The following is a 27371-nucleotide window of genomic DNA, read 5'->3' as shown; positions in this document are numbered from 1 at the left end:
CTAGCTAGCTTTTTATTCATCATAAACTATTCAATGACAATATATTTCTTCAGCAAGGAGAGCAAAATCTATTAAAGACTGAGAATCCTATGATCCCATTACTTGTCATGCCACCATTCTCCTAGGCATTGTGACTTTCTTTAGAACCAGAACTGCCAGTAGTACAAAATCCGAAGAAAATTTTGCATTCATGTCACTGTGACACGTGTGTGTCACTCTGGATTCAAAGGTTACAATAGAGTATTTAGGACCTATATCCTGAAACTATTTGCCTGAAGGATGGAAAGGTGAATAGCTCTCTTGGTTAAAGCCAAAATTAGAAAAGGCAAAGTGGTATATGTATTTACTGCAGTTATCCAGGGAAAATGTAAGGTAAGTAACCTCAGAAAGAAAAACTAGTAATTCTTAAATGATTTTTTTACTCTTTGTCAGCATGTATTATGAACTGAAGCTGAAAGGATTTGCTTACTTAGAAATCTTTCTGACTAAACACAAAACAATAAAGTTATGGTCTGATTGAGTGGGGAGCATTAAAAAAACTGGGCTAAATACTCCTATGAAGATTTATTGTTAACACAAATAAATCTCGCTAGCAGCAATTTATAGGTTGGGTATTACAACTGATCTTTCAGGACAATAATGGCTTCTTCGCATTTCAGAATGCATTGAAGAGTACTCCCTCCACATAATATTGCACCACTTACAAAAAGCTTTCTTTTTTAATGCTATGGGAAAGTCAGCTCGAGTAACTTCACTAAGACTTGTTTGTCAGAACACCTAAAAGCTGCATGCAGCAGGCTCTGCTGGAGTTACAGCTGCCATCAATGTGCACTCTCAACCCTTAGCTAAGGAAAAAGGTCACGCGGTTTTCTCCAGGCTTTTGTCTGAGTGATACCAATGTGGAAAACTTTCTTCTGAGACAAGAACCAAGGCCTGTATGACACCTGTAACCAGAGTGCATACATATTCTCTCCTTCCCATGAAGGGAAAGCCAGCTGGAAAGCCACATAGAATGAAGTGTACTTGCTAATAGCATACAAAACAGGTAGCTCTTAAAAATGTTCACTGTGCTGTCAAAATATTTACTACAGTTCTGTTTTGTTTTCACAAGTACTAATAATTATGTTTTCTAGATAAGTTTGCTACAAATCCTCACTGGTATATGTTGTTTGTTTTCTGGTTTTGCTTTTTGCTTTTTTCAAATCATTTCATTATAAACTAACTTCAAAACCAGTAGTTTTGCTTTGGTTAAAAAGAATATCAGGAGGATAAAGTATGCTTTGTTTCACCCAACAGATATCCGATTATAGCATTATCAGCAAATCATGAAACTAAAGAAATGAAGGAAATTACTAAAATGTTCAGATTCAAGTCTATGAAGGAAACAAAAAAAGACATTTTTAAAAAAACCCATCAGTATTATAGCTAACATTCAGTTACACGTTAAAAAATAGCTGGAGACTTTAATAAAACAGAAGAAATACATCATCTTTAAAAAAAAAAAAATTAGTTCCACTGTCTCATTGTCATGGGTTTACTTGCATCTTTGTTGGGCTGTGGCTTAACTGAGCCACAGAACTGCACTTAGAACTGAGCCACAGAACTGCACTTATGATTTTTTATTTTTTTTGCGAGAGAGAGAATGAATGCTTTGAACTCTCAAATTTTTACATTACTTCGGAACAGATTCATGTGCAAGAAATACCAGAAACAAATATTCAGAGTGACAGCTCTATTTGCAGGCATGGACTGTAGCTCATAGATCAGTGTTTTATACTTTAAAATTTTACAATCAGTTGAAGCCAATGAAGAGTGCCAGCTGCTCCAGAGAGGGGTGGAACAGTTTTCCCCACCACCTCCTGAAATATGTTCCTGCCCCCTCCCCCATGCTGGCATTAAAACCTCACAGAGCAAGCAAATTAAAAAATTGATCTGGCAGAAACCTAACCCTGAAAAACAAGACAAGATGTAGTTTCCAGTATCAAGGTACTGATCTGGTTCGCTGGATGGCAGCACAAGTGCTAGTGCTAGAACAAGGGAGACAAGAATGTCTCCCTGCAGCAAGTTTGGGGAGGAGGATGCACCGGGCAGGAACAGCAATCATGGAATTGCAGCACTAGAGTCTGAACAGACTTTGCTTCTGTTCACATTTCTCTCTTTAGACAAACATTTTTGAAGATGGACAAAACAGACTGGCATTTGTTGGTGAAAAGTCTCAGTTTGCATTATTCTCATTTTTGTTAAATTACTGCCTGGTTTGAGGATGAAGAGATGCTTTAAGCTTCACCTTTACAGAAACTGTTTTGAAAGCATCTCAGATATTAGAAGCACGTAAACGTTAGTAAAAAAGAAAAAGAAAGTATTAAATGAAAACCTAAGCAAAATGTTTGGACTTATATATAAATTTAACATATGAAGACTGACTGGCACTTAATTTTCCCGATCTGGTTCCTGTAGCACAGAAGTAAACAGCATTTTTAACCTTATCTTTATTCCTTTAGCTGATATTTGATATCAGAAGTTATTCAACACAAGGCTAGCTGTAACTTTTTTTTTCCCCACTAGAAAATGTATTTGATATTCCAAAGCAGAGAAAATATAATTTGAAAACCAAATATTGTCTAGTGATATACATATTCCTGTACTACTGTGCAGATCACATGTAAAGGCTATTTTAATATGGCTGTGTTGCTCAACACATTATGATTCATTAGCTATTGTTTGGTGAACTATTATTAGTGAAAATAAGAAAACATAAATCTGTATTAAAGGAAGTTGTGAATATTAAATGTTGTTGTGAAATATCTTACCATCCAATTTACCTTATATTTCACTGTGGCTGTAAGACTGACTTCAGTCAATCCCTAAAGGATTAATTTAATTGAATCTAATTGTGGGGTTTGGCTGCATAGACAAAGACCCACACAACGGGTTCCAGTAGTTCTTTGAAACCAGACAACAGGGAGATGGTTCCAGAATCGAGAAATCATGCAACAACTTCTAAATGGTCTGCTTTTCTAAAACCTGGTTATTTCTTCTGTAAAGAAAATAAGTTGGGCAGGGACACAGACAGAAATTCATGGTCTCTGCTGCTTATTTTACAATAAGACACAGTTCCTAGAACATGTGTTTTCAGACTGGCTTTTGAAGGGATGGTAAAGACCAGGCAATATCTCATGTACTAGAAACACAAAGAAATCATTAATCAGAAAGGACAGCTTTACTTTTGCAATTATAGAAGTACTCAAGCCAGTCCTTCCTATAGCAATCTTCTTGTAACCCCCTCAGTCAAACACTAGAAGGGAGAGGGAGAAGGCCAAAAGCAGGCAGAGAAATAGGGATGGAAATAAGAATTTAATTGCTCATAAAACAGACATTCTTTAATTTGAATATATTATGAACAGGTAACCTGTCTCAGTCTGACCACACATCTGGGCAACATCTTCAACATGGTTCTGTGAGACAGTACTTGCCACCCTTGCATCAAGTCATTCTCTGAGCTAACAAACATGCTGCTGTGTAACAGTGATGAACCTTTCTGAAAGTGAGTGGTACTCCCCCAAGGGATCTTGTGAATATTGTGCATCAAAGGAACTGACAGCTGAAAATAATGTTTCTTTCAAACAGCCCTCAACACTGCACACTCATCCTGGCAAAGCTAAGGAGCAAATGACAAGCAAGGTTCCATCAGCAAGGTCTCTTTGCAGGAGGTTTCTCCTCTTTCATACTTCCCTTCTCCCCCAACAAAGGTCAATAATATTACATTAAGACATAGGGAAATATCATTTTGGTATGTGTGGCATCTCATAAGCTTAACATAAAATCTGGACTCTCTTCAGACACAGGGCTTATGAGGGTACATCCACATTAGCTTCTTAACTGAGGTAAGGAGCATGCTTTTGAGTTGAATCTCCCAGCTGTCCCATTTTCGCATGCTTTGGGTTCACATCATAAAGAGGTCATGGAGCTCACAAACTGGATTCCCTTCAGATAAGAACTAAGCCAGAAGAACATGCTGAGACATCCCTCATTCATTTCAGCTGCTAATGGAGACTCAGACCATGGACCAGAATAAAGCTAGTCTAAAATAAATTTCCTGACAAGTGAGCTGGGTTCTCAGCATCAAATAAACACAATTCCTCTCCCATGTCTGTCCTGCTTCTCTCCCACTGTGACACGCTCTTTGCTAACGCAGGCAAAATTGAAGTATCAATATTCAGATTTTTTCCTCAGTTGGTTTCAAATTTTATCCAAATTTTATGTTCAAATTATAAGTCACATTTCACATTATGTACAGTAGTTCTCAGCATAGCAGCAGATGTATAAACACATTGTGCAACCCAAAATTCAAGCTTTGAAGTAAAAATAATTTTTAAAAAACAAGCATTATAAAGCATAGTAACAAAATAATGAATCACAGTCCATAATGTGGATGTGGTATATGTAACTCAGCTGTGAAATATTACTTTCAGAAATTTATATGCTTTTTCTTATATTTGCAGCTGCTCTACCTATAGTAGCAAAGAGTGAAGATGTACTTTCCATGGGACTCTTCCTCCATAAAGATATTTCTTTTTAATTTGGTGGCAATCATGCATATGCTGATTCTGTTTCCCTGTATCGATAAGCTGGTTTTTTTCTCCTCCCTTTTAAGCTCTTTCCAGAGACTACCACACTGAGCTTTTATAACACTAGTCTGAGTCCTATCCTGTTATTTTTCTGTCCCAGCCTGAATCTCTCCCATTCATCTTGTTTCTTAGTTCTCTCATGTCTGTCTTTTACCACAGAGCCACTTAGCTGTTCAGTCTTGTGTAGAGGAAGCAAAAGCAATCACTCAGTTTTGCAATTCTTTTTCTCTTCCTAGCATTATCCTTGTTAAGGTTATGTGATACGTTTGTGACCATGCACACATGAGTGTGTGTGTTTGTGTGTATTTCTGCTCATGGATATTAAAGTGAATCAAATAGCAAAGAAATCATTCAAAACCAGCTCAAAATCCTTGATTCAAATTATATTTGGACAATACAGAATTACAAAATAATTAATTTAGCATTAACAGAATATTGCTGTCTGCTTTTCATAAATGCTTTTCAAAATGCTTCTGAGCAAGCGAGCATTCTTCTCCTACTTTGTTATTCAGTTATACAGTTATAGCTTTATATATAGTTTCAGAAATGTCTCTTACCAAAGTATAATATGTGCCACTCAAATAGTAAAGTCCGTAAGTCTAAGAACTTATGTTCTAAAATATACTGAAATACGCTTCAGGAGAACTGGACTGCAGTGATTTCTACATGGTGTCAGAATACAATGTTTTGGACTCCCTTCTCACTTCCTACAGAAGGAGGGCAGGGGGCAGGGTGAAAAGACACGGTGAAAGAGCTGGACACTATCAAAGCTTAAGGAACTTAAAACTGTTAAACTGCAATTGTTTTATAAAGAAATCAAGTACATATGTTGATCAGTTATTTTTGGTCTTGCACCTATGAAGTACACGTTATGAGATCTTACAAGGCTCTGAGTGTCAACTACTTTCTTTTTCTTCAGACATTTATGCCTGGTAAGGATTAACCAGACGCTGCACTGATCCTCCACAGTCTCAGGCAATTAAGATCTATTTAGTTAGTCCAGAATTTTCTGCCAGAACAGAACTAACTCTGGGTCCACTCAAGTTCCATACATCTACCATCCACAAAATATTCCAGCACCATTTAGAAAAACACAAAGTGTATAGCAAAAAAGAAATCAAAATCCACATAAATATGCTCCTGGCACAAGTATCTTAGCAATATCAAGGGTATTGCCAATGTCCTTGTTCCCCACAACAGCAGGGATTTTGTTAATGAAAGTGTCCTGAGGTGTGTAGAAATCAAAAACAGATGGTCTGACCACCTCACCTCAAACTGCCAACTGGTTTTCGGGTGTATTTGCCAATTTGCTTTACAGATAACTCTAATAATCTTCCACATCACTGTGAAATAAAACCATTTGAGGATTTGAAATAGCGTGAGTACAAGGAATATGTTCTCTCCAGAAGTCTAAGCACTTCTGTTTTGCCAACTCCCTTCTCTATACTTGTTGAAGAGAATGGTTATTTTCTGTCCTGCTAAACACTGCACGCACAGGACCTGAAATACTTTTGTTGCACTTGAAGTGCTCACCGACAGACCCTACACAAGCAGCAGGACTCAGGGATGCAGAACAGCGGACAGCTTCTCTGGGTAATTTGTGAGTGCTTCATAGATGCAGTAACCTAGCACACCGAGGAAGCTACCCTGCCAAGCTTGGACCTGCAGTCTCAATTTCAGTAACCAGCGTAACTCAGCCTCTCATTTTAACCTCCATTTAAATTCACATGAGCAACTCCCAAATAAATCTGCATTAATTTTTTGACCTCCTATGCACCTGCTGGATGAAAAGTACTGTAAAAAATAGTTTCACATATACATCCATGAATGGTGGTCTGTAATATTCTTGTGAAATAGGTAAGATGGTGATTATCAAAATTACTAAAAAGTGAAGTATTACGAGCAAATTAGCAAAGATGCTCGGAACCAAACAGTTCCAGTTTTCAACTCATATTTTTATAACAGAAAGGTACATATTTCAAACATACTTTAATGAATTAGAAACCTAGCCTCCATTACAAATAAAAGCTCTTTTTCTAAGTATTATGGCAAACCTCAACTGTTGGGAGAAAATAACAAAAAATATTGCGTTTTTCCCAACACAACTGATAATAATTTACCTCCTTCTAAAGTTAAATATATTTTACTTTCATTTTATTAGCTATTGCTAATGAGCATATGCTATTTTTATATGGCCACACTGCACAATAAAGTAAAAAAAAAAAAAATTGTATCTGCCTCAAAAAGCCAAGCACTACATAAATGAAGAAATTGTAATTATTTTCCTGATTTTCTAATGAAATTGGGATCGATAAAAGCAGTCCATGTACTATCATATTTACCAGTACTAACACACAATCTAATGCAGTTCTACAATTTTCAGTCCTTTACTTGTAGATTTGCCTTTTTGTAGCTCTATCGCACAAAAAGAAGTTAAGCATTTTGTACTTAAAGCAAGAATTTATCAGCACAAACATAGCAATTACAAGCCTCAAGTTGTGCCGGGGAGTTTTAGATTGGATATTAGGAAAAAATTCTTCACTGAAAGGGTTATCAAGCACTGAACAGGCTGCCCAGGGAAGTGGTTGAGTCACCATCCCTGGAGGTGTTTAAAAGACGGGTAGATCTGGCACTTAGGGCCATCGTTTAGTGGGGGACTTGCCAGTGATAGGTTAACAATCGGACTCATGATCTTAAAAGTTTTTTCCAACCTAAATGATTCTATGATTCTGTTCTTTCTGGTCTGATCCAAGTTGCAGACAAATGTTGGCCAGCCACAGACCAGAGAAGATTTTAAGGGGTAGGGGGGAATTAATTTGTTACCTACTTAACTGAATACCAAAACAGTCAAGTTTAATAACATTATGAATAAATTTGGTACCAGATAATTGTTCTGTATTTATCTTGGCATAATACAAATAATATTATTTTCCATCTACCCTCAAATCCTCTTGCTTACATAACTGGAATTTATGTAGCACTTTCATAAGCATCAAATAACTACATTCTGTATTGCTACATCTGTCAAGCAAGGTTTCACTAACAAGAGGCAATTTATCTAAGGACCTCATTAGTCAAACCCATCCCTTTACCCAGGCTGCCCCTCAAAATAAACCATCACATGCACATGTATCCCTAGCACAGCTGAACTATTTTTAGTATATTTAAATACACAAAAATACACAAAAATACTTAAGTACTACATTACTGAAACAAGAAGAACAGTATTCTGAACAGAAACTTTTACTCATATTACTTTTTTCTCAAACAATCTTTTAATTATTTTTAAAGAGCCAAACCAAAAGTTATCAGGAAAAAAATAACTGAAAATGTTATATTTAAAATAATTTTAATACTTGACTTCATAAAAACATATATAAAATAATTATTTTTAACTTGGTACGTTATGTTACAATGAATGGGTCAGTCAAAATTAACTTTCTGTTGTTTATAAAGATATCAGAGAACTTGAGTTTATATTCATAATATAAAAGCAACACAGAGTAAAGACAAAAATAATCCAGATGATCTATTGTGCAAGAAAGACAGCCTTTCCAGAAACAAGCAAACAAAAGTCTACCTGTTGGAGGTCCAACGTGATGGTCACATAATGATATTCAATTCCATTCTGGATACTAGGGCTTTGCCACCAAGTGTTCTTGCCATCAATTGCATTTGTTATTGGATGTCGCTCTGTTAGAACAGCAGAAATACATTAATGTATTTTAGAATTATTAGGAGATTTAAATCGTTTTAGATCTAAAAATCTAGATTTTAAGACAACTACAGAAATAATGAGTCGGCACTTTAAAATAAAAGACCGGCAAATTAATTTTGCTTTTACTCTTGGGGAAGTCATACTTATTTTTACTAGAATACTCATCTAACATTAGTTGTTTCATTTTGGTTAGGATCACAAGAAGGTGATTCAGAACACCTAAATGCATTTGGAGGCTCTCCTGATTCTACAGAAAATGTAACCGTCTAAATCAAGTAAACACTTCCTGCAGTCTTCCAAAGTTTCAGGTACTGTAAAGTCATTAAATGTTGCAACAGAAACAACAAATGAGGAACCTGAGATATGTTGTGCAAGGAAAGCAGAGATTAAAGCGATACTGGTACTTGCATATCTAAGACATTTCTAAGCACACATGGAAATAATTCAGGAAATGATTCAGAAATCATTACAGGATGTATTTCTCAACCGGAAAACTGACTCATGTACAGACATATAAAGAAAGTTTGCTTGGTTATAATACATATCAAAATCCAAGATGCATTACTTTTCATGTCAACATTTACACTGCTGTAGTGTCCCAAATAAAACCCAAATAATAGGGATAAGAATTTATTTACAGACTTGAACTCTTCCTAGATTTCAGGATCTTCTAAATTATTGAAGTTTGCTTGCACAGTATTTTAATGTCATTTAGACTGAGAAAAATTGCACTCAATGTTTCCAGCTTACTTTTTGTAGTCAATTTGTGTTTCTCTCCTGTACAAAATAGAGAATATCATAACCTCAATTTTAAAATGTACAAAGATCCATATTTTGAAGCCCCTAATTGGCTAGAGCAAGTCTGTACATTATGAGGAAAATAGCTCAAAGGAAATTTAAATATAGCAGGTTTCTTCTATGCAAGTTCTATCTGTGAGAACATAACAAAACAGAAATACTACACCTCTCATTAATGATAGCTTTCTAAACTGACAGGTTTTCTTGATATAAAACTGGAATATGCTTCATTACTAGCTAGTCCTAGAATTGCAAATAATTAATTCATGGACCGCTTAATTTACTTCTTATTTTAATTATTACTTAAATCAACCAGCCAGATTGACAGTCTTTGTGTCTTCAGCTTTTTGCTATATCAACCACCTGTGGAGGACAGGAGTCCTAGCTCATTAAGGAAAACCAGAATGTCTGAACATATTTAAAGATACAATTAAAGTGGTTTGTGGGAGTGAGAGAAGGCATAAGCCCTTGGAATTGAAAATGCCAAAAAATTTCATTTAAATATCAGATTATTCAGTGGCATTAGTGGGCACCAACATTTGCAAGTTAGAATACGGGTGCTACAAGTATATTGAAGGGAAAAGCAAAACACACCCATGCTTTACATGTTCTCAGTTCCCACAGCTCTGATCATTTTCACAAACCTTGGCTTTAAATGAGTGCTAGCAAAAATCACCTGTAAATCCAACTCAGAGCTCTTCAGTGATTGTGACAGAAGCTGTCTAATCGGAAATTTTGATGTAAGTCTCTTCAGGTAAAATTGATATAAAGGTAAATCATGAGAAGGAGGGCTGGGAGATGAATCAACAATTAGCTGTAATCACCATTATGAAAGTTTAATCCTAATTAATTTGAAAACACTGATTAATTGCTGGCATGTTTTGCCTATTTAAAAGGTAAGGGAAAAATAATATAGTATTTGTAAAACCGACTGGATTGCAAATACAGTTCGACTAACCTCCCTGGTGGATGGCAAGGGGGAGAACTTACAGAGTGAGTCTATCAAACTGTGCTCTTTAATTTGGGCTCACATGTGATTAACCAGGGAATTCGTGTTCACTTTCTACTACGGTAATTAAGGGGAGGCACTCCAGACTTGCACATTCCAGGGGGATCATTTAAAGTCTGGTTACATTACATGGCTCTCCTATTAATGAGCCATCTCTGTTTAAAAAAGGCACTTCCTTCTGCCAAATGAACATTTTAAAACCTTAAAATGAGATGTGGTTGGCAAAAAAAGACCAGACATTATGAAGCTGGGCAGATTCAAGTTTTTAAGAGAGTAGGAGTGAGGGGAAACACAGATGCAAATCATTCAGATGGCATTTATATACATATATGTATATATATGCACGTCTGTGCATACACATATATATTTGTGTACACTATCTAATATCATAAGCAGGACATGGGAACAAAGCAATCCAGTTCTGGTTTAGGTTTGGGTTTTGAATTAAACAAATGATATAGAGAAAAAAAAACCCTTGTAAGATGTGCATGTGTCTCTAAATACCCATCTATAAAGAAAGGAAAGAATCTATTGCACAGTGTTTCTGCCAGTTGGAATGGTTCCAAAAACCCCTGAAATCTTCTCTGAATGAGACACACTACTTAGTACAACTTTTTTTTAATGCTTATATTGCTACAAAATCATATGAACTTTCCTCAGAAGGCAGCATTTACTTCAATTAAAAAAGATATTGAAACTTGGAAAACTATCTTGAGGGAAAAAAAATAGGTTGCAACTGTGTTCAGACAAATGAAGGAGTCTGTACTGGGGCAATTATAATTAGCTTTGCAAATACATGATGGGGAGTAAATGAATAGGTAGCCATTTAGCAGGAATGCACGTGGGGATTATAATGGACAACTAGCTATATATTTCTCAGTGGTGTCACACATTAAAAAGGGGAAATATCCAAGCAAAACATGTAAACAGTCATATATTGTATTCATTCTGAAGCAAAGACTGATCTCTATGCACTGCTGGTAAGATCTTGCTCAGGTGAATTCTAATAAAGATTAAATCCTCTAGAGAATCCAAAGAACTGCCATTTGCACAGTTAAGAGTTCTAGAAAATACAACCTTTGAGGAGAAAGACAAAAGGTCATTTAGTGCAGAAACTGGATAAAGCAGTATCATCAACCCTCAATTAAGTAAAATACTTGAGTATAGAAAAAGGAAATAATAGATTTCTTGTATTGACTGAAGTTAGGAAAAAGATAACATTAATTTCTGCAAGGAAGATGCAGATTACCTATTAAAGAAAGACTTTGTAATGAGTAAAATAACTCTAGGAAGGGTGGCCCTAGAAGGAAGTTTCTAAAGGAGAAGCTGAAGAAGCTTCTGTCTGGAAAGCTACAGCCATCGATAGCTCATGCTGTCTGGAACAAGCAGGTAGATTAAATGTTGTCTACCCCCACCCCGCCCTGTGGTTTTAAGCACATGCTTAAATGTGCTTTACCATGAGGTATAAATACACCTGAGCTAGGTTTCAGGTGGAAGCAGCCAGAAAAACAGAAAAATTGTCTCCATGCTTCTGTGGCTGTGCTTCTTCCAACATTTTACCTATTCCAGTGAAAGCTGTCTTAAGCGCATCTTTATGCTCTACCATCTGCAGTGCCAACATACTCACAAAAATATAGCAATGTTAATGCTACTCATGTCTTTCACTGCTAGGTCACATGAAATCAAACTTGTATGACTGGACTAAGAATTTTTTTTAATTCTAATCTTCCCAACTATTAGAAATATGCGTCTCTGAAGCAGATGATAACAAATTTATACTTGAAAACTGGTTTTGCTTCTGGGTAGTCTTTAGAAAGCAGTGTTAGCAAAGATCAATTTTAATACGAAAAACTAAGCAATTAAACCAAACATGCTCCATTATCTTATCTTCTTTTTGCTGGCTCAGTGAAATTGAATTAACATCAAATGAAGAAGAAAAATATCCCAGAACAAAAGAAAATAAAACGAGTTGGCCCTAAACTGAAATTTCAGATGTTGCTTACGTGGGTCAAAATGTTCAAATTCCACATGTAGGTATGCAGGTAAAAGTCATCTGGTTTTCATTCATGGTTACTATATAGCAGGAGAATTCAACAGCGGTACATACTTAATTTTTCTAAACATGAATTTAGGTGCTCTACTTTTAAGTATCTGAATTAGAAAGCTCAGTTTGAGGAGTATACATAAGAGATACAGTTTTTGAGATACCGATGGAAGAGACAGGTAACCTAATTTAACAAGAAAGAGACAGACACTTCATAATAATTGGGCTGGTGACCTACAGTAGTGTTTGCTGAGTATCTACAACCTTTGGAAAAAAATCTTTTTGAAAGAACAAAGTGAAAATGGCCCACGTACGATGTGGAACCCTGCTCCTTTGATCACAAATACGGCACTGAGGGTTCCTTGCAGGCTGTCCAGGAACATGTTCAACAAGTTTGCAGTACATTTCCCGACCCTTTTCTCCACAGGTAGCATTAGTTGTGATGAGAGCATTAGTAGCCAGGTTCAGCACTGCAGGAAACAACCCTGCAAACAAAAGAAAATAAAATCATAAACAAAAGTAACAGAGGCAAGGTGAATTTAGCAGGACCCATTACAGTGTTAAAGGAGAAGGCTTAATTTTCAACAACTATGGAAGTAACGAAGCACAGAAAAGCACCAACTTCGGTTTTGAATCCAAAATTTAGACGTCAGAATAAAGCCATTATACTGATGGTTTCCTCCTCATTCCCTTCTAAAATTAAAATTGGTAACTTCTGGTTAGATCTTCAACAACAGCAGAACACCAAGGGAGAAAGTAAAGTATGGAAACATACAAAGCATCATAATTTATTTTTTTTTCATAATCAAACCTTGTCCTCCTACTCAATTGGACATTGAAACATTGTACACAAATCACCTATGAAAACTCTTTATTATTTTTCTTTTCTCCTCACATCTCCACGGGAAAGCTTTCACTTCACAGACTGCATCACTTGTATTACACTATATTACTGTTCTGCTTAGGACCTCATAGTAACCTTTGTCATCAGAGCAGCTGAGTAATTCATGGAGAAACATGAATAGCATCTGCCATGTGTTGTTTCCCTTTCCTCAAGAAGAGTATAATATACACATATACAACATTATCTCTTTTATGGTAGCACTGTTATTTTTTTCAGGTGCACATGCTTAGTGATGTATTATAATTCTTATTCAGCACAGCACTTAAGCACATGTCTGAGTGCTCTGCTGAACTAAGTTCTATATAACTGTAAACTGTAAAGATTATAAGCCATACAAAGATCAATCATTTAAGTGGGTTACTCTCCTTCCCACTAAATACTGATCAAAACCTTTGAGCCGTGATAAAATTGATCCATAGAGACAAACCGATATGATGTGCTGAATGTATACATTAGCCCCTCACATTAAATCAATCAGGTTTGCATCTTCAAAACCGTAATTTGCCATGGCTGCAGGTTAAACCAAAACAACGACAAAAAAAATCTGAGGTATGGATTGGGATCATATTGCAGTTTATTTGATGACAATTTCCACTGGCTCCAAACCCACTCTTCTGCAATTCATTCAGCTTCTAACCCTATTTTACTATTTTAACCTTAAAATAAGGCTTTAATGAAAACTCAATTTGCAATTATTGTACACTTGATGAAGCTCCCTTTATAATGACATTCCTCTTCCTCCTCCACAGACAGATGGACAACACTATTCAACTGACTCCTTTCAGTCCTGTAACTCCAGTCCCCTGCTTGTCTCTAATTAACCTGTATGCCATTTAATTACCAAGCTTAGCTGGTCATGGTACAGCTGTCCTCTGCCATTGCGAGTCAGTGACTCTCATGCTCATTTTAAAACCATGTTAAACATACTCTTTGAGCAAAGAAACCAATTAGTTACTAACCTGTCCAATTTGTATAGTCAATCAATAGTTGAGATTTTATTGATCGTGTAGCTTGCTGCTTCTATATAGATTACAGCTCATTTTCATCGCATTTTAAAATCTATACAGTTGTTCTTGTATTTTTATTCAATGCATTCAGTGGTATTTGCTGCCTTCCACAATGGAGGCACAGGGTAAAAATCTGTGTAAGCTTTAGCAGAGCAGATTAATTACTAGCTGTGGAACTTCCTATGTTGACTTACAGCCTTATTATTCTCTTTTTAGGTTGTACAAAGTTAATAGCATAAAATCCAGTAATCATTTAGTCTTAACACAGAGTCTGGCATTTGGTTTGGAGGCATTTTATTCCCTCAGAAGTGAACCTCATAAAAAGGACAGAATGATCCTACACACAAGGAACTGCTGTACATGGCATCAGGAGAATAAACAAATCCTTCAAGAAAAAATGGAACAGCTGAAAAAGAGCAGCCAAAAATCCTCCACATTCACACAGCTATAAAAATACTGTATGTTATACACCCATACACAAATCATACCATTGTTCTAAGCTTTAACTCTACTTAACCAAATGAAGAGTACATAAGTCATCAATTAGAACATAATTTCACTCATAGTTAACCTCTTTTATGTACACAGCAGCTTAGGGCAAAACTACCAAAACAGTCTTGCCCATAATCAGTACAAACACGGGCACCGGAACAAGTATTGGGTGTTTCACTGAAGAGACCATGTCCAGGTCCCAGCACCTCACAGAGAAGTTCATCACATCGCATTCCCTGCAGGCTTGCAGGAGTGGATCTGACAGGCAGAGAGCAAAAGGTGCCTGAAGTGTTCCTACACTGCACCCAGCACTTCACTTGCATACTGATACATTTCCCAGCCCTGGAATTTTAACAAGTTAAAGATTACAATTAACAACTACATATTTGAATTTTTTTTCAATAATTATTTGCGAGGAGCAGGGAGTTGGGCTTGATGATCCTTATGGGTCCCTTTCAGCTCGAGATATTCTATGATACTGCTTTGTATAGCCCAAAATAAAGATTTGCTTTTAAAGAACATCTGATGTGCAAGCCAGATGGAATAGAGGAAGCAATACTATTCATGTTGCTTGCTTTCTAGTAATTTATATATATAATACTTTCACAACATAGGCACAAGATTCTAGCAATACAGAAGATGAAACCATTGTCTTGAACCCTTTAGTTAGTCCCTTTGCATATGAAATAAAAATATTAATGTTGATGATGCCAGTGTACACTGTTCACCTTTTCTAAGATTCACATCTGTCCAACTGTAAATCCCCAGGAGAAAGGCAAGACAGCTCAAGACACCACAATTCATATTTTTTTTTTAGAGAATTTAGCCTTATTTTTCATGGTCATAATCATATAGAAGAAATATTTTAAAATTGGTGTGCTAGTTTTGTGCATCTTAAAATTCAATTTCTCACTAAATTACAGTTTATCTAGTTATCAATCGCACCTTGAATTCTGTGGGCATCCTCCTATCAAATACTTCCAAAAACTTGATCTGCTAAAATTACAGAGTTATTTTTATTGCCAAATACCTTTAGTAATCATTTGCTCCAGTGCAAAGACTGGGTAGTATGCCTCTGAGTCAGAAACACATTATGTTTATTTTGTGTAGGTCAAGTGCAAGCAGAGAAATTCTACTCCCTTCAACTGCCAGCTACATCAATCTTTTCCTTCCTTTGTGCCACTGGTAAAAAACAGATTAGCATTCATTTCAACCAATAAAAAATACCAAAATTGCATGGAGGAAACAGGCAGAAAAGATTGTCTTGTAATTAGGCAGTGATTTTAGCAGCTTGGGTTCAATTTCTGGTTTTCAACAGACTTCTGCTGCATGAAAAGAAAAACAGTCTCAGATTCTCACCTATGAATAGGCATGGTCATCTTTTTGCTCTCCACTTTGGTTTTTAAGCATGGAACACATTCCATGGAGCTTTTAGAGCATGGAAACCCAATAGTTTGTTTAGTGTTGACAGGTGATTAGACTATGAAAGGAAAATAACACAGAAACGGAAAAAACTCTTTAAAATGGTGTACCATGCAAGGGTAATCAAGCAAGCTGCTTCACTTGCTACAGAATTAGTGGTAAGTTTGACACATATTGTCAACAGAAAGAGTTTTAGGAAAAAAATGGTAGAAATGAAAAGCAGCAAATCCGCAGGAACAGCTGGGTTTTGCCTACAAACTCAGATGCATTCATTGTACACTGCCAGTGCTCTAGTTAAGTAGGGTGTGGTACCAAAGTGCTAACTACATTATCAGTTTTTTAAACAGTTATCAAAGCAGATCTGAGTATCTATCTTAAAGACAAAAATAGTGGATGCTTGGGATTAGTGTTGGGTTTTTTTTCAGAGTCCTCACCAGTCATCCCTATCAATACTGAAATTCTTTGTAGATGTTGGCAGGCATGTAGGTGTAATTGATTCACCGAGTTCAACATATTTAGATAAACAGATTTTTGACAAGATTCTGCAGAGGCCATTAAAGGAACTAAGCTATAGTGACATGTGAGGGAATGACCTCTCATGAGATAACAATAACAAAAAAGGGAAATGGGGAGTAACACTGGAAAACCACAGCAATCTTTGCTGAATCCTCTTTTGTTCAACAGTTACATAAGTAACTTGGGAAAAAAGGGTAAAAACTAAGGTAACAGTTTATTAATGACAGAAATGATGCAGGATAATCAAAATAAGGGCAGATCACAAAGAGTGGTAGAAAAATTTCTCAGTATGGTGTGTCTAGACAATAACACAGCAGATGAAATAGAGGAATGGAAATTAATGTACAGGAGGAAAATATAATAGCCTCTGCACTAGCTATTATAACCCCTGAAAATTTTGTTACGGAAATTTCAATGAAAATATTAGCTCAATGAATAGAAACAAAATGTCATTACATAGTTGCATAAATCCATCCATAATGACAACTTAAATACTGTATGATATTCCTTTTCTATAATTCTGTGATCTCTCATCTCCAAAAGAACATGGTAGAACTAAAAAAAGATGAAGTGTGACAAGATCACAGCTGTGGATCAACATCTGAATGTGTACATTAATAGGCTGAGAGTCTTCTACTGGGAAAAGAACTGACTTGGACATGTATAAAATGACACCTGTATATAAAATCAGAAGTGGGTTTACTAAGTGAACATTTGGAAATGAACATAGTAAGTTTAGTTACCTTTCTACCACGATCTGGAGGTATTGAATCAACTTATCGGACAGAATTTTTCTACACTGATTGGGATTTTTTGTGTGTTGATAAATGGATCTGCTTTTCAGTATGATAGAAATTAAATTCTAGAATACATGAATAAATTATACAATAAAATGTTTTTATTCCAAAGGCAGGAATGCATTAAAACCAAATTAGATTAGTACGTAGAAGAAGGGTTTATCTGGGTCTGTTAAACATGAAGGGCTTGGTGTACAGTTGTCAGTTCAGAAAATCCCTGAATCACTGCTTGTTGCAAGGTTTTATCCAGGGAGGTATCACTATATTTCTCTTTTTTTCACATTTTTCCTCAATATTGCTTCTCATATATACCTGTAGTTGTTTCTTACTAAGGCTGGTAGTACATTAAACCCAACATCAAGGTCCACCCATAATGGAGTAGAAAGTGTAACTTTGATTTTGTGTGGCATTGCTAATGAAACCATAATATTTTTTCCAGTATTAATTTCTTCCAACAGCCATTGTCCTATACACTACTTCACATCATTACCTTGCATCTATAGAGGTCTCATTAATGGCTTCTTATTCTATGGAACATTCTCTGAGATTGGCAATGTTCTTGCAGTTTGCCGCAAAGCAGTTATTACCCAAATCATTTTCTTATGTTTTCCTAATCTCATTGCATAAAGGAAAATAACAGCCCAGTTTTCTTTCGTGTACTTTTCATGTTTTCTCACCAGCCTCCAGTTCATATAAGCTCATTGACTACCGGTGGAATAAAACCCACCAGTGTGATGCCTGGCACCCTGCCCTCTTTTTCCATGCCCAGTTACCTACCTCTCTGCCAAACTGACAGATTTTCCACATGCTTTATTGCAATAGTTCAGATCAGCAGAAGAACAAGAGCTGCACAAGTAGCAGGTACAAGACATTTTCATAAAGCCTGTCAGCTGTTGAATTCAATCTCATTCTCACTCTCACTCTCCCTCCAAACAGCACTGATTGACCTTCAGAGCACATTCTATTTCCCTAGCTGAGAGGATGGAGGGATTCCTGTGGGAAATCAAAGCTATTAACTACATCTCCAGCTCCTGAATGGTGATTACAGGTTCATTATGAAGTGGGGATAGTCACTGGAGTAACCTACTTGTAAGATATGTCAAGGAGCAGCTACAGCAAAGGAGGGCCACTGAAAATAGATATGAATGTAAACAAAATAATTATCTTGTACATTAGTTTTTCTATCACTTACCAGTTCTGACATGTTTTTCTTTCCTACTCTTCACATAACCCATGGAGAATTGCAAATACCGTTTCAATCACATCAGAATCCTACATCTGCAGAGCAACTGGTGGGATACATCTCACTAGAAGGACACTCCAGCACTACAACAGAACCAGGAAGCACAAGTGAAGAACCAAGACCAAGATTATAACCTTTGTCAGGCTTCTGCTACTGCACGGAGGAAGCGGCAGCCACCTTGAGTGAGAAATAAAGAACCACCAATTCGTGGTAGGAGATGGAAGATGGCAATGGAGATCTTTGCATGGAGATGAACTGTCTGAGTGGGAGAGACTGGGGAAGATAGAATACAATCGTAAAAAGAAAGACCACTGCAAAGATACTGATAGAAGGCTCTGTTACCTTTCTTCTTGACAGATAATGGTTGGCACACGAAATTTTGCATGCAGTATTATTTGATGTCTACATTCTGATTACACAGTGATAAAATCAGCACCCCATTTTACTGAGGTTAAAGTTAATATAAATAATCTCAGTCCCTGTACGTGTAAACAAAATGTTAACTAAAAAAAAAAATCATTATTGTTTTTTAATAATATTTTTAAAATACTTCCAAGACAGAAGACAAACTTTGGTTTACCAAATCTGGGATATCTTTGTGTCTTACTAAAGCATCAGAACTAAGAAAATGTTTTTCTCCTTCAAAGAAACCTCTGTCAAGGCCTGCATATTCCTCTTCTCTCTTCTAAACAGACCAGTATTTGGCACTGTGTATTTCCTTCAATCTTCTCAAAATATCCCTAGTCTCTTCAAAGAAGCAAATAAAACAGCCTGCCTAAATATGTCTAACTTTTCAAGCCAATCTTCCTAGTCTATAGAATACTTTGAAATGTTCATGCAGTGAAGCAGAGCTGTTCACCACTGAATTTGTAACTAAAAAGACAAAAGAGAATATGTCAATTTCAGATGTTCTAAGAAGTGTCACTGGAAAAAGAGAGACTTGTCTGCTGCAGTGCAGAGCTTGTGCTAAGCTGTGGGAACACAGTGGGGAGAAAAAACTGGGACAAAACAAAACAAAATGTTGCAGCACAGAATGGCTTCCAGCTGTGCACCACAGGAAAGAGCTTAATGCACTCTATCCACAATGTAGATGAAGAGTTTTATACCACTAGAAAATAAGCCAAATTTGAAGAAATAGCTGTCCAGACACAACAGAGCTTACGGACTGAAAAAAATTTACACTAAGTCCATTTGTCCAGGGGAAAGCAAAATTGGATAACAAATGTTTCTGTTCCCATTTATGTCAGTTGCCCTAAACCACTGTGTATTATAGTACGGTTTGGTAGTCACCCTTTTTTCCTTCCAAAGGAAGTAAAAATGTAGTTTTCGATGTTTGGTTACAGAGGTGGCTTGCTTTTACTTTCAGGTAGTTTTCTCCATACTGAGTAATCCTACATACAGCCTCCTGCATATTTAACCTCAACACAAAAGGCACAGTATAAAGCCCTAACCTGAAGAAGCTTGACAGCCAAGCTAACTGTACTCCTTACAAAGTAACGAACACATTTGGAAAAGGCTATATTGATTATTTAGTATTACCTCACCTCTCCACACGTTACATTCAAAATTAGTGTTCAAAATTTGTACGGACTTTGCTGATTTCAATAGCAAAACACAATCAGTTTCACAGATTGTGAGACTGAGTGAAAAAATTGCTATTGGCATACCCCAGTATTATATGATAAAAAATATATATAAGCATGCTTATAGCTTTGTAATGAATTTCCTTTTTCCTAGAGCTGTCACAGAATGTTGTTTTGCAAAGCAGAACAGGAAAAATATAGGTGAAGATTAAATCCTATCTCCTTGACATCCATGGCAGAACTCCCACTGAATCAAAAATCCAAAGCACAAAGATTTAATGGACATCTCATTTTCAAAGGTATTTACATGCCCAGTCTGAGTCAGGCACCCACTGATTTTCAATTATACGTCTGTATTCTGGGACAAATTTTAAAGCGCAAAATACTAGTTGTACAAATACCTTACCTGTAGAAAGAGTGTGCTATGCATGAAAAAGCAAGCAGCACTCTTTACAGTTATTGCCTTGTATTTATGAGCTGCATGACCTTCATTAAAACCTTGCAATGCAGTAGTATGGTTGTGGTCAGTCAAGCAGGTCTAACAAGAAAAAAATATAGGACCTCTGAGAGACAACACTGTGCAAACAGGAATTCTCCCAAATCATGTATCTTATGTTTTTAGATAGCACACATCAATTTACAACTTTCTCAAATTGCATGATATAGCTAAAAATGTCCAGTTTTGTTTGGTTCCCACATCTTAGTACCATCATCTCCATACTCAGAAGGCATTGTAAGTTTGGTTCCCCCCACTCATGCACTTCCCTCAGTTGCAAAAAAAGAGTGGGAAAGACACCTGTATGATTTCTCTATCACGGTTTGGTCGCATTGAAGGGGAGAAATTAAAAAGGATTATGTCACTGAATAAAAATGGAAAAAAAATTAAATCAGAATTTCTCAAAGACAGAATAGAGCCTGGGAAAACTGCAGCCTCTAGATGCAATTTACTGCTGACTTTGGTCTTGACAAAGCTATTGTTTTACACAAAGAAACCCCTGCTATACATTGTCTTGAACACTAAAGAATATGAAGTATATGACTATTTTTGCAATAATTTTTAAATGAATGTCCATTGAAAACACACTGCAGAGCCAGAATTAGTTATGGTGCCCTTGAGTATCCAACGCTGTCAACTTAAACAAAAAGACTGAGATGTTTGCTGTGTTCTCTACAAGAGGCAACAAAAGACATGTTATGAGGGCTAATAGAAGTCATCCATCTATTCAGCATCATCTACACTGACAAAAAAATCCAAACTGAGAGTTTGACATTATGAAACCAAAGAGCAAATGGAAAAAATGATCTTACCATATGTAAGAGTTTCCATGTACTTACTTTTACTCTCAGGATTCAGATTAAAATAAAGTATGTGTCTCTCAACTGATGAGCTTCAATAAACATTAAGTTCAATTCTCATTGTCTGAACTGATTTATGCTTTCCTATTCTGCTGTAATGCTTTACAAACACATACTGATAAGGATTCTAAAAGTTTTAACTTATTCTGGTAAAATGTGAGACCATAGATTCACAATTTCTATGCAGAGTTCTTTAATTATCTGAAGTTAATTAAAGTATCATTGAGATTGGAAGGGACCTCTTATCTAGCCCAAATTGCTGCTCAAGTAGGGTCACTAGAGCAGGCTGTCCAGGACCATGCAGCTCAATTTTCAGTAGCTCCAAGGATGCAGAATCCACAGCCTCACTGAGCAGCACATTCCACTGTTTGACCACCCTCACGGTAAAAAAAGTGTTTTCTTATGTTTAAAAGGATTTTGCTGTAGAGCGATTTGTCCCTGTTACCTCTTGTCCTGTCACTGGATACCACTGGGAAAAGTTTGGCTGTCTTCTCTATCACCCCTTGACATGCACACTAATAAAATCTCTCTGAGACTTCTCAAAGCTAAGCAACCCCAGACTTCTCAGCCTCTACTTGTAGGATAGATGCTCCAAGTCCTTAATCATCTTCCCAGACATTTCCTGGACTTACTCCAACATGTCAATGTCTGTCTTGTACTGAGGAGCCCAGAACCGGACACAGCTCTCATCACTGCTGAGCAGACAGGGAATGATCACCTCCCTCAGCCTGCTGGTGACACTCTAACTAATGCAGCCGGTTTGCCTTTTTTGCCACATTGCTGGCTCATGCTCAGCTTGCTCAACACCAGGACACCCAGAGCCTTCTCTGCAAAGCTGCTTTCCAGACATGTGGCCCCAGTCTGTACTAGTGCATGGGACTGTTCCTCCCCAGGACTTTGCACTTCCCTTTGCTGAACTTCATGAGGTTCTTGTTAGTCCACTTCTCCAGCCTGACAATGTCCATCTGGATGGCAGCATGACCCTCTGGCCTATCATCCACTCTGTAAAATTTTGTATTGCCTGCAAACTTGCTGAGAGTGCACTCTGCCCCATCATCAAGGTCATTAATGATCGTGTTATACAGTATTGACCCCTGGGGTAGATCACTAGTGACCTGCCTCCAGACGGACTTTGTGCCACTGACCACACTGTCTGAGCCTATCCATTCGGTTTTCAGTCTGCCTTGCAGTTCATTGAAAAATGAGGATGTTATGGAGACATCACAAACCTTAATAAAGCTAAGATAAATAACATCTGCTCTTCTCCCCTCATCCACCAAGCCAGCCACCTCATCACAGAAGGCTATCAGACTGGCTAAGCACAACTTCCCCGCCAGAAATCCATGGTGGTCTTAAAACCAACATTTTAGCTACATGCACCGTTTACATTTACCATTTTATACTTATGTGTTACTTAAACCCAAGCTACATAACACCCTATTAAAAAGAGAGCTAAGTTGCTCTCCTTGGATAATATAAGGACTTACAACTTTGATCTGTTCAATTTCAATGCATGTAAAGCACAATTAGCAAGATCAAGATCACCACTGATTACAGTATTGAAGCAGAATGCAAAACATTTTTTACAACTCAGACTCATAACCAGTCCTATTCTATGGAAAGTTATCTATTTAATTTCCATGCAGTCAGTGTTCTGAGGTGTGTATTAGCTGTATAACTGAGAAATATTGCCAAAATATGATTAATAAACTTAAAAATTAAATTCTATATTTGTGTAGTAATATAGATTGGTGTTTCTATACATTTAGTCAACAAACTCTTCAGTTACATATAAGATCATGAAAGAATATTTTGAGTATTTTGTGTCAATTTTACAGTATACTATTTTTCTGGTACATTGAAATAGTTGTCTGTTACATACATTTGTTCACCAGACTTTGCTACAAAAGTGCTACTAAATACCTGTATTTATAAGTGCTGTTAATAGTGTATTTCTATAAATTATATATAAAAGATACACAGATATACAAATACAATAGGCAGCACATCTGTACTTGTAGTCACAGTAGTATGTATCGAATTCTTTCTGCTTCATGAAAAGAATGTGTATGATTTCAGTATCTTTTAATATATATCTTGTGAGAAAAAAGTATTTAAACAATATTTATTTTCCCCATGAGAAAAACAGCCCAATAATTTCCCTCCCTTACATATATTTTGTCCCCTCACTTGAACGGTGACTGAATGGGAAGATCAAATGAGGTCTGAGCAGATGGCTGTCAGCAAACCAGTGACAATGTACCATGGTTTAGAATTAGAGACAAAATGTGCAACCTGGTATACAGTTTCTGCTTGTAACTGCCAAAGACATCTGGCTTAGAATATAAGCCAGCTTGAACATCCCTACACATATTTACTTTATCATTCATGAAAATTAAATTATATCGGCATCCCTTAATACCTCTCTGGTAAAGCTGTGCCTATCTGTATTAGTCGAAACCCTCCTTTTCTTCTTTATAAAAGTGGACTCAGAGCTGTCACAGATGTCACATCTTTACATTCCATTAAAATCAGTCAGAACTGCATACAGATGAATCCCTGCATGTTGCTTTAAAAATGTATGGGATGATACATCAAGGAAAGGAATTCTTCAGGTCTTCCAATAGGATTTTAATGAGCTTCAGTGGTACTCTTGTCACTAGTTTGACATTTATTTGCATGATTAAAGGTTTTAGCAATGGACTCTCAGCTGGAGAACAAACAATTTGTTTTTCAGAAATCAAAAGTAAATATACACCTCTTGGGTTTTTCTTTAGTTGGCCTCACTGTTTGGAAAGTTAGGAAAATGCCAAAAAAAGTTTTCAGGTCCCCCACATTTGTGTATAGCAACAGCTTTTTATGCAGCTTTTTTCTGAGTAACAAATTGCTTTCAGTCATCCTAGGTGAGAGACCGCTCAGTTCACAGAAACCTTAACTTCTGTACTTTTTAATTCTGCATGAACTATCCACTGAAGCACACAGTTCCACATTATACAATGAGGCTTTTAGCAATAGTATTTACAAGACATAGCTGATCAACTCCCATACAAAAAATATATTTGAAATATAAGGACTCTGTAGACTTAGCAAGTTGCTAACATTTACAGGCAAACCTGTAAGTACTATAACTGACTGTAATATTTAAAACTAATTCTAAAACTTTAGTGGAATCATTTACTGGCCTGGGGAAGAGCAAGGGAAGGCGATGCACAAAACTTAGAGCTAGATGGGTTGGTAGACGTAGAGGAATTACAGAGGGCTGTATGAAAAATTTATTTGTAAAAAGGTCGTAATGATTGTTAAAAAAATAAGGTATGAAATGTTAAAAAGAAAAAGAAAAAAGGGGGAAGTGTAGAGGAATGAAGCTGTGTTAATTATCATTTATAATATACAGCTGTGGGCTGGCTTTGGGGCAGTGGGTTGACCAATGTAGATAAGGTGCAGCTGTGGCTGGCTCTGTGAAGAGCTTGGGCAGCCAAGGAAGAGGGAGCAGCCGAGGGACTGGCATGAAGCGTATGTTGGTATGAGATGGTAAAAGACCTTGTTGCAGCTGGCTAGCTTGGAGAGTGTTGTGACAAGTAGAGTGACAGGTTTAACTGCCTTTAACTGTATAAATCCACACCCAATGTTGCTGGCTGATAAAGGCACATAATAATGCTTTCCAGGTAACAGTGATACGCTTGACTACCCATGGAGCCTAGTTACTAAAGAGACACAGAATTTAAGAGAATGATTTCTTGATTAGTGAAAATTTGGAAGAAGGGAAGAATTTTGAATAGGTACTGAGGCCTAAAATAGGCAGGAAACAATTTTGCAGATAGGCAGCAATGAAATGCAGCACTCCTTTTATACAGAACTTGGGGGGGGGGGGGGGGGGGGGGGAGAGAGTTGGTACATGAGATAGGGCAGGCTGAGCTTCTTTTTAAGGATAAAGAGAACAGGGCAATAGACACATTGCCAAGTCTTTGCCAAGACAGAAAAGGTAAAAACAGGCAATTCCTGCAAGGAAGAAAAGAGAGAGAGAGACCCTTTTATAAGGGAAAAGGATAAAAGAACACTCAGCAGATGTATCACATTTAGAGATTCGGTGAACCCTAAATTCAGAGGAAAGGGTGATGAAGAGAATGCCAGTCATGGTGGCTCATCTGCTTTTGAAACCCACAACACCTGACACTGGAAAGCAGGAAGCTGAGAACACAGGACAAACCAAGCATGTGTGGGGGTGACACTGGGAGATGCACTGCACCCCTTGCATCAGGGCACAGAGCTAGAACGGCAGTAGGTGAAGCGGTAGCAGCAGAGCACAGAGGGATTTCAGGGGCTGAAAACAAAACAGGAATAAGCACACGAGCAATAAGAGGCAAAAAGTTGGGGAACAAAGAAAACCTCTAAGAAACAAGTCAAAGACTGCTCCCAAAGTGAGGAAAGATGAGGGGAAAGTTTTACACAATAGATTTGTGTGGGAACACATAATAAACTCTGGTTGCTAAGAACACAAAGACTGTAATCTTCTCCTCATACCCCAGCAAGAAAAAAAAGTCTCCTTCTGTGAAGGACGACGGAATCCATCACTCCAATGTCAAAAAAAAAAATAATTGCAAGGTAGATCTAGTATAATTTCTACATGGACAGTGGGATAGTCTGAGAATTTTCTTCAGGGTAATTTTCTGTGGAAAAGGCTTCCAACTGTGCAATGGCCATTGCAGAATCAGAAATGAACAAGAAGCCTGAAGCTACATCCTTCTCTCCACTTGGAAGTTTTCATTTTAAAATCTTGTTTATATGTTCTACTGGAGACAGCCATCCTTCTCTAGTTATTTCCCTAACTAGCTACCTCAAAACTACCTTTTTGAAAGTAAGGTATGGAGTTATATCTACAAACACATCTCAGCTTTTCTTATGCAGGAATACAGTGTATCCTCTGCTTAAATTCCCACGCCTAATTCTCAGTCTGAGAGAACTTCTTTGACACGGCGATCGTAACTCCACAGGCTGAAATTCCTAAGAGTTAGCAAACAGTGCCAAGTCTCTTCCTTCTTCTAAGATAAACTAGTAATACAAATATTGTCTTTGAACCTTCATGCAATCTAACACTAAATATAACTGTTAATTAGTCTGATTTCTTTGAGATGTTACACAAACGAGTTCAAGGAAGATTCTGCAAAAAATATACAAATTAATTTGGTCTGAAATACTCATGTCTGGAAATCTTTTCAAAACGGGACCTTTTCCACAATGATATGACTATTAGAAAGTGTTGTTAAAGGGGAAAATTAATACTGCAAGTATATATTTATTTTAATCTGCACTTAAATAAGTTTCCCATGCTTGTATTAAACAGGGAACCTGTTATAATCTAGTAGTATATATATAGTAGAAAGTAGTCATTTTAATGTATTCTATGCCTTTGTAAACTTCAAACTTCGATCCTTAAATCTGCCTAGTGTCTTTTTCTTAGAACTATGATCACTTCTAGGGCTGCAGACAATTCCATTCAACATTAACTAGCATAGAATATAACTATTTTTCTACTACAAATATATCAACAGTTTGGCATCTTTACAGTGCATTCAACTGCTCTTAGACTAGGACAAAGCCACTTGGAATTTACTACAGTTCTCAAGCAGCTATCAGCACACCAGTAGGAACCATGGGGACTCTGTATCACAGCAGGGAGCAGCACCGTATTTTCCACCCTATAAATCTTACAGCCCTGCCTAAAAGTGCCCTTGTTTTTGAGGTTTTATCCATTTGTTGAAAAAAATTAAAGCTCATATGCTGGACTATTGAATTTATAAGACAGTAGAGATCAGTTTAATACCCTGTAAAAGGAAATTTTCTTTCATTAGAAACA

At 36.8% G+C, this 27371-nt stretch overlaps 1 protein-coding gene across 1 annotated transcript in view; it reads right to left on the bottom strand.

Moving 5' to 3' along the window:
• Positions 1-27371, bottom strand: part of LAMA2 (laminin subunit alpha 2) — a 377166-nt gene that overhangs the window by 268712 nt on the left and 81083 nt on the right. Inside the window, 2 exon segments of the mRNA XM_055811018.1 lie at positions 8209-8321; positions 12512-12682. Of these exon segments, the coding sequence (XP_055666993.1) occupies positions 8209-8321; positions 12512-12682 (284 nt within the window).

This window comes from Falco peregrinus, chromosome 7 (genome assembly GCF_023634155.1).
Source record: "Falco peregrinus isolate bFalPer1 chromosome 7, bFalPer1.pri, whole genome shotgun sequence".
NCBI classification, from domain to species: Eukaryota; Metazoa; Chordata; class Aves; order Falconiformes; family Falconidae; genus Falco; species Falco peregrinus.
This window is presented reverse-complemented; position numbering and strand designations above follow the sequence as displayed.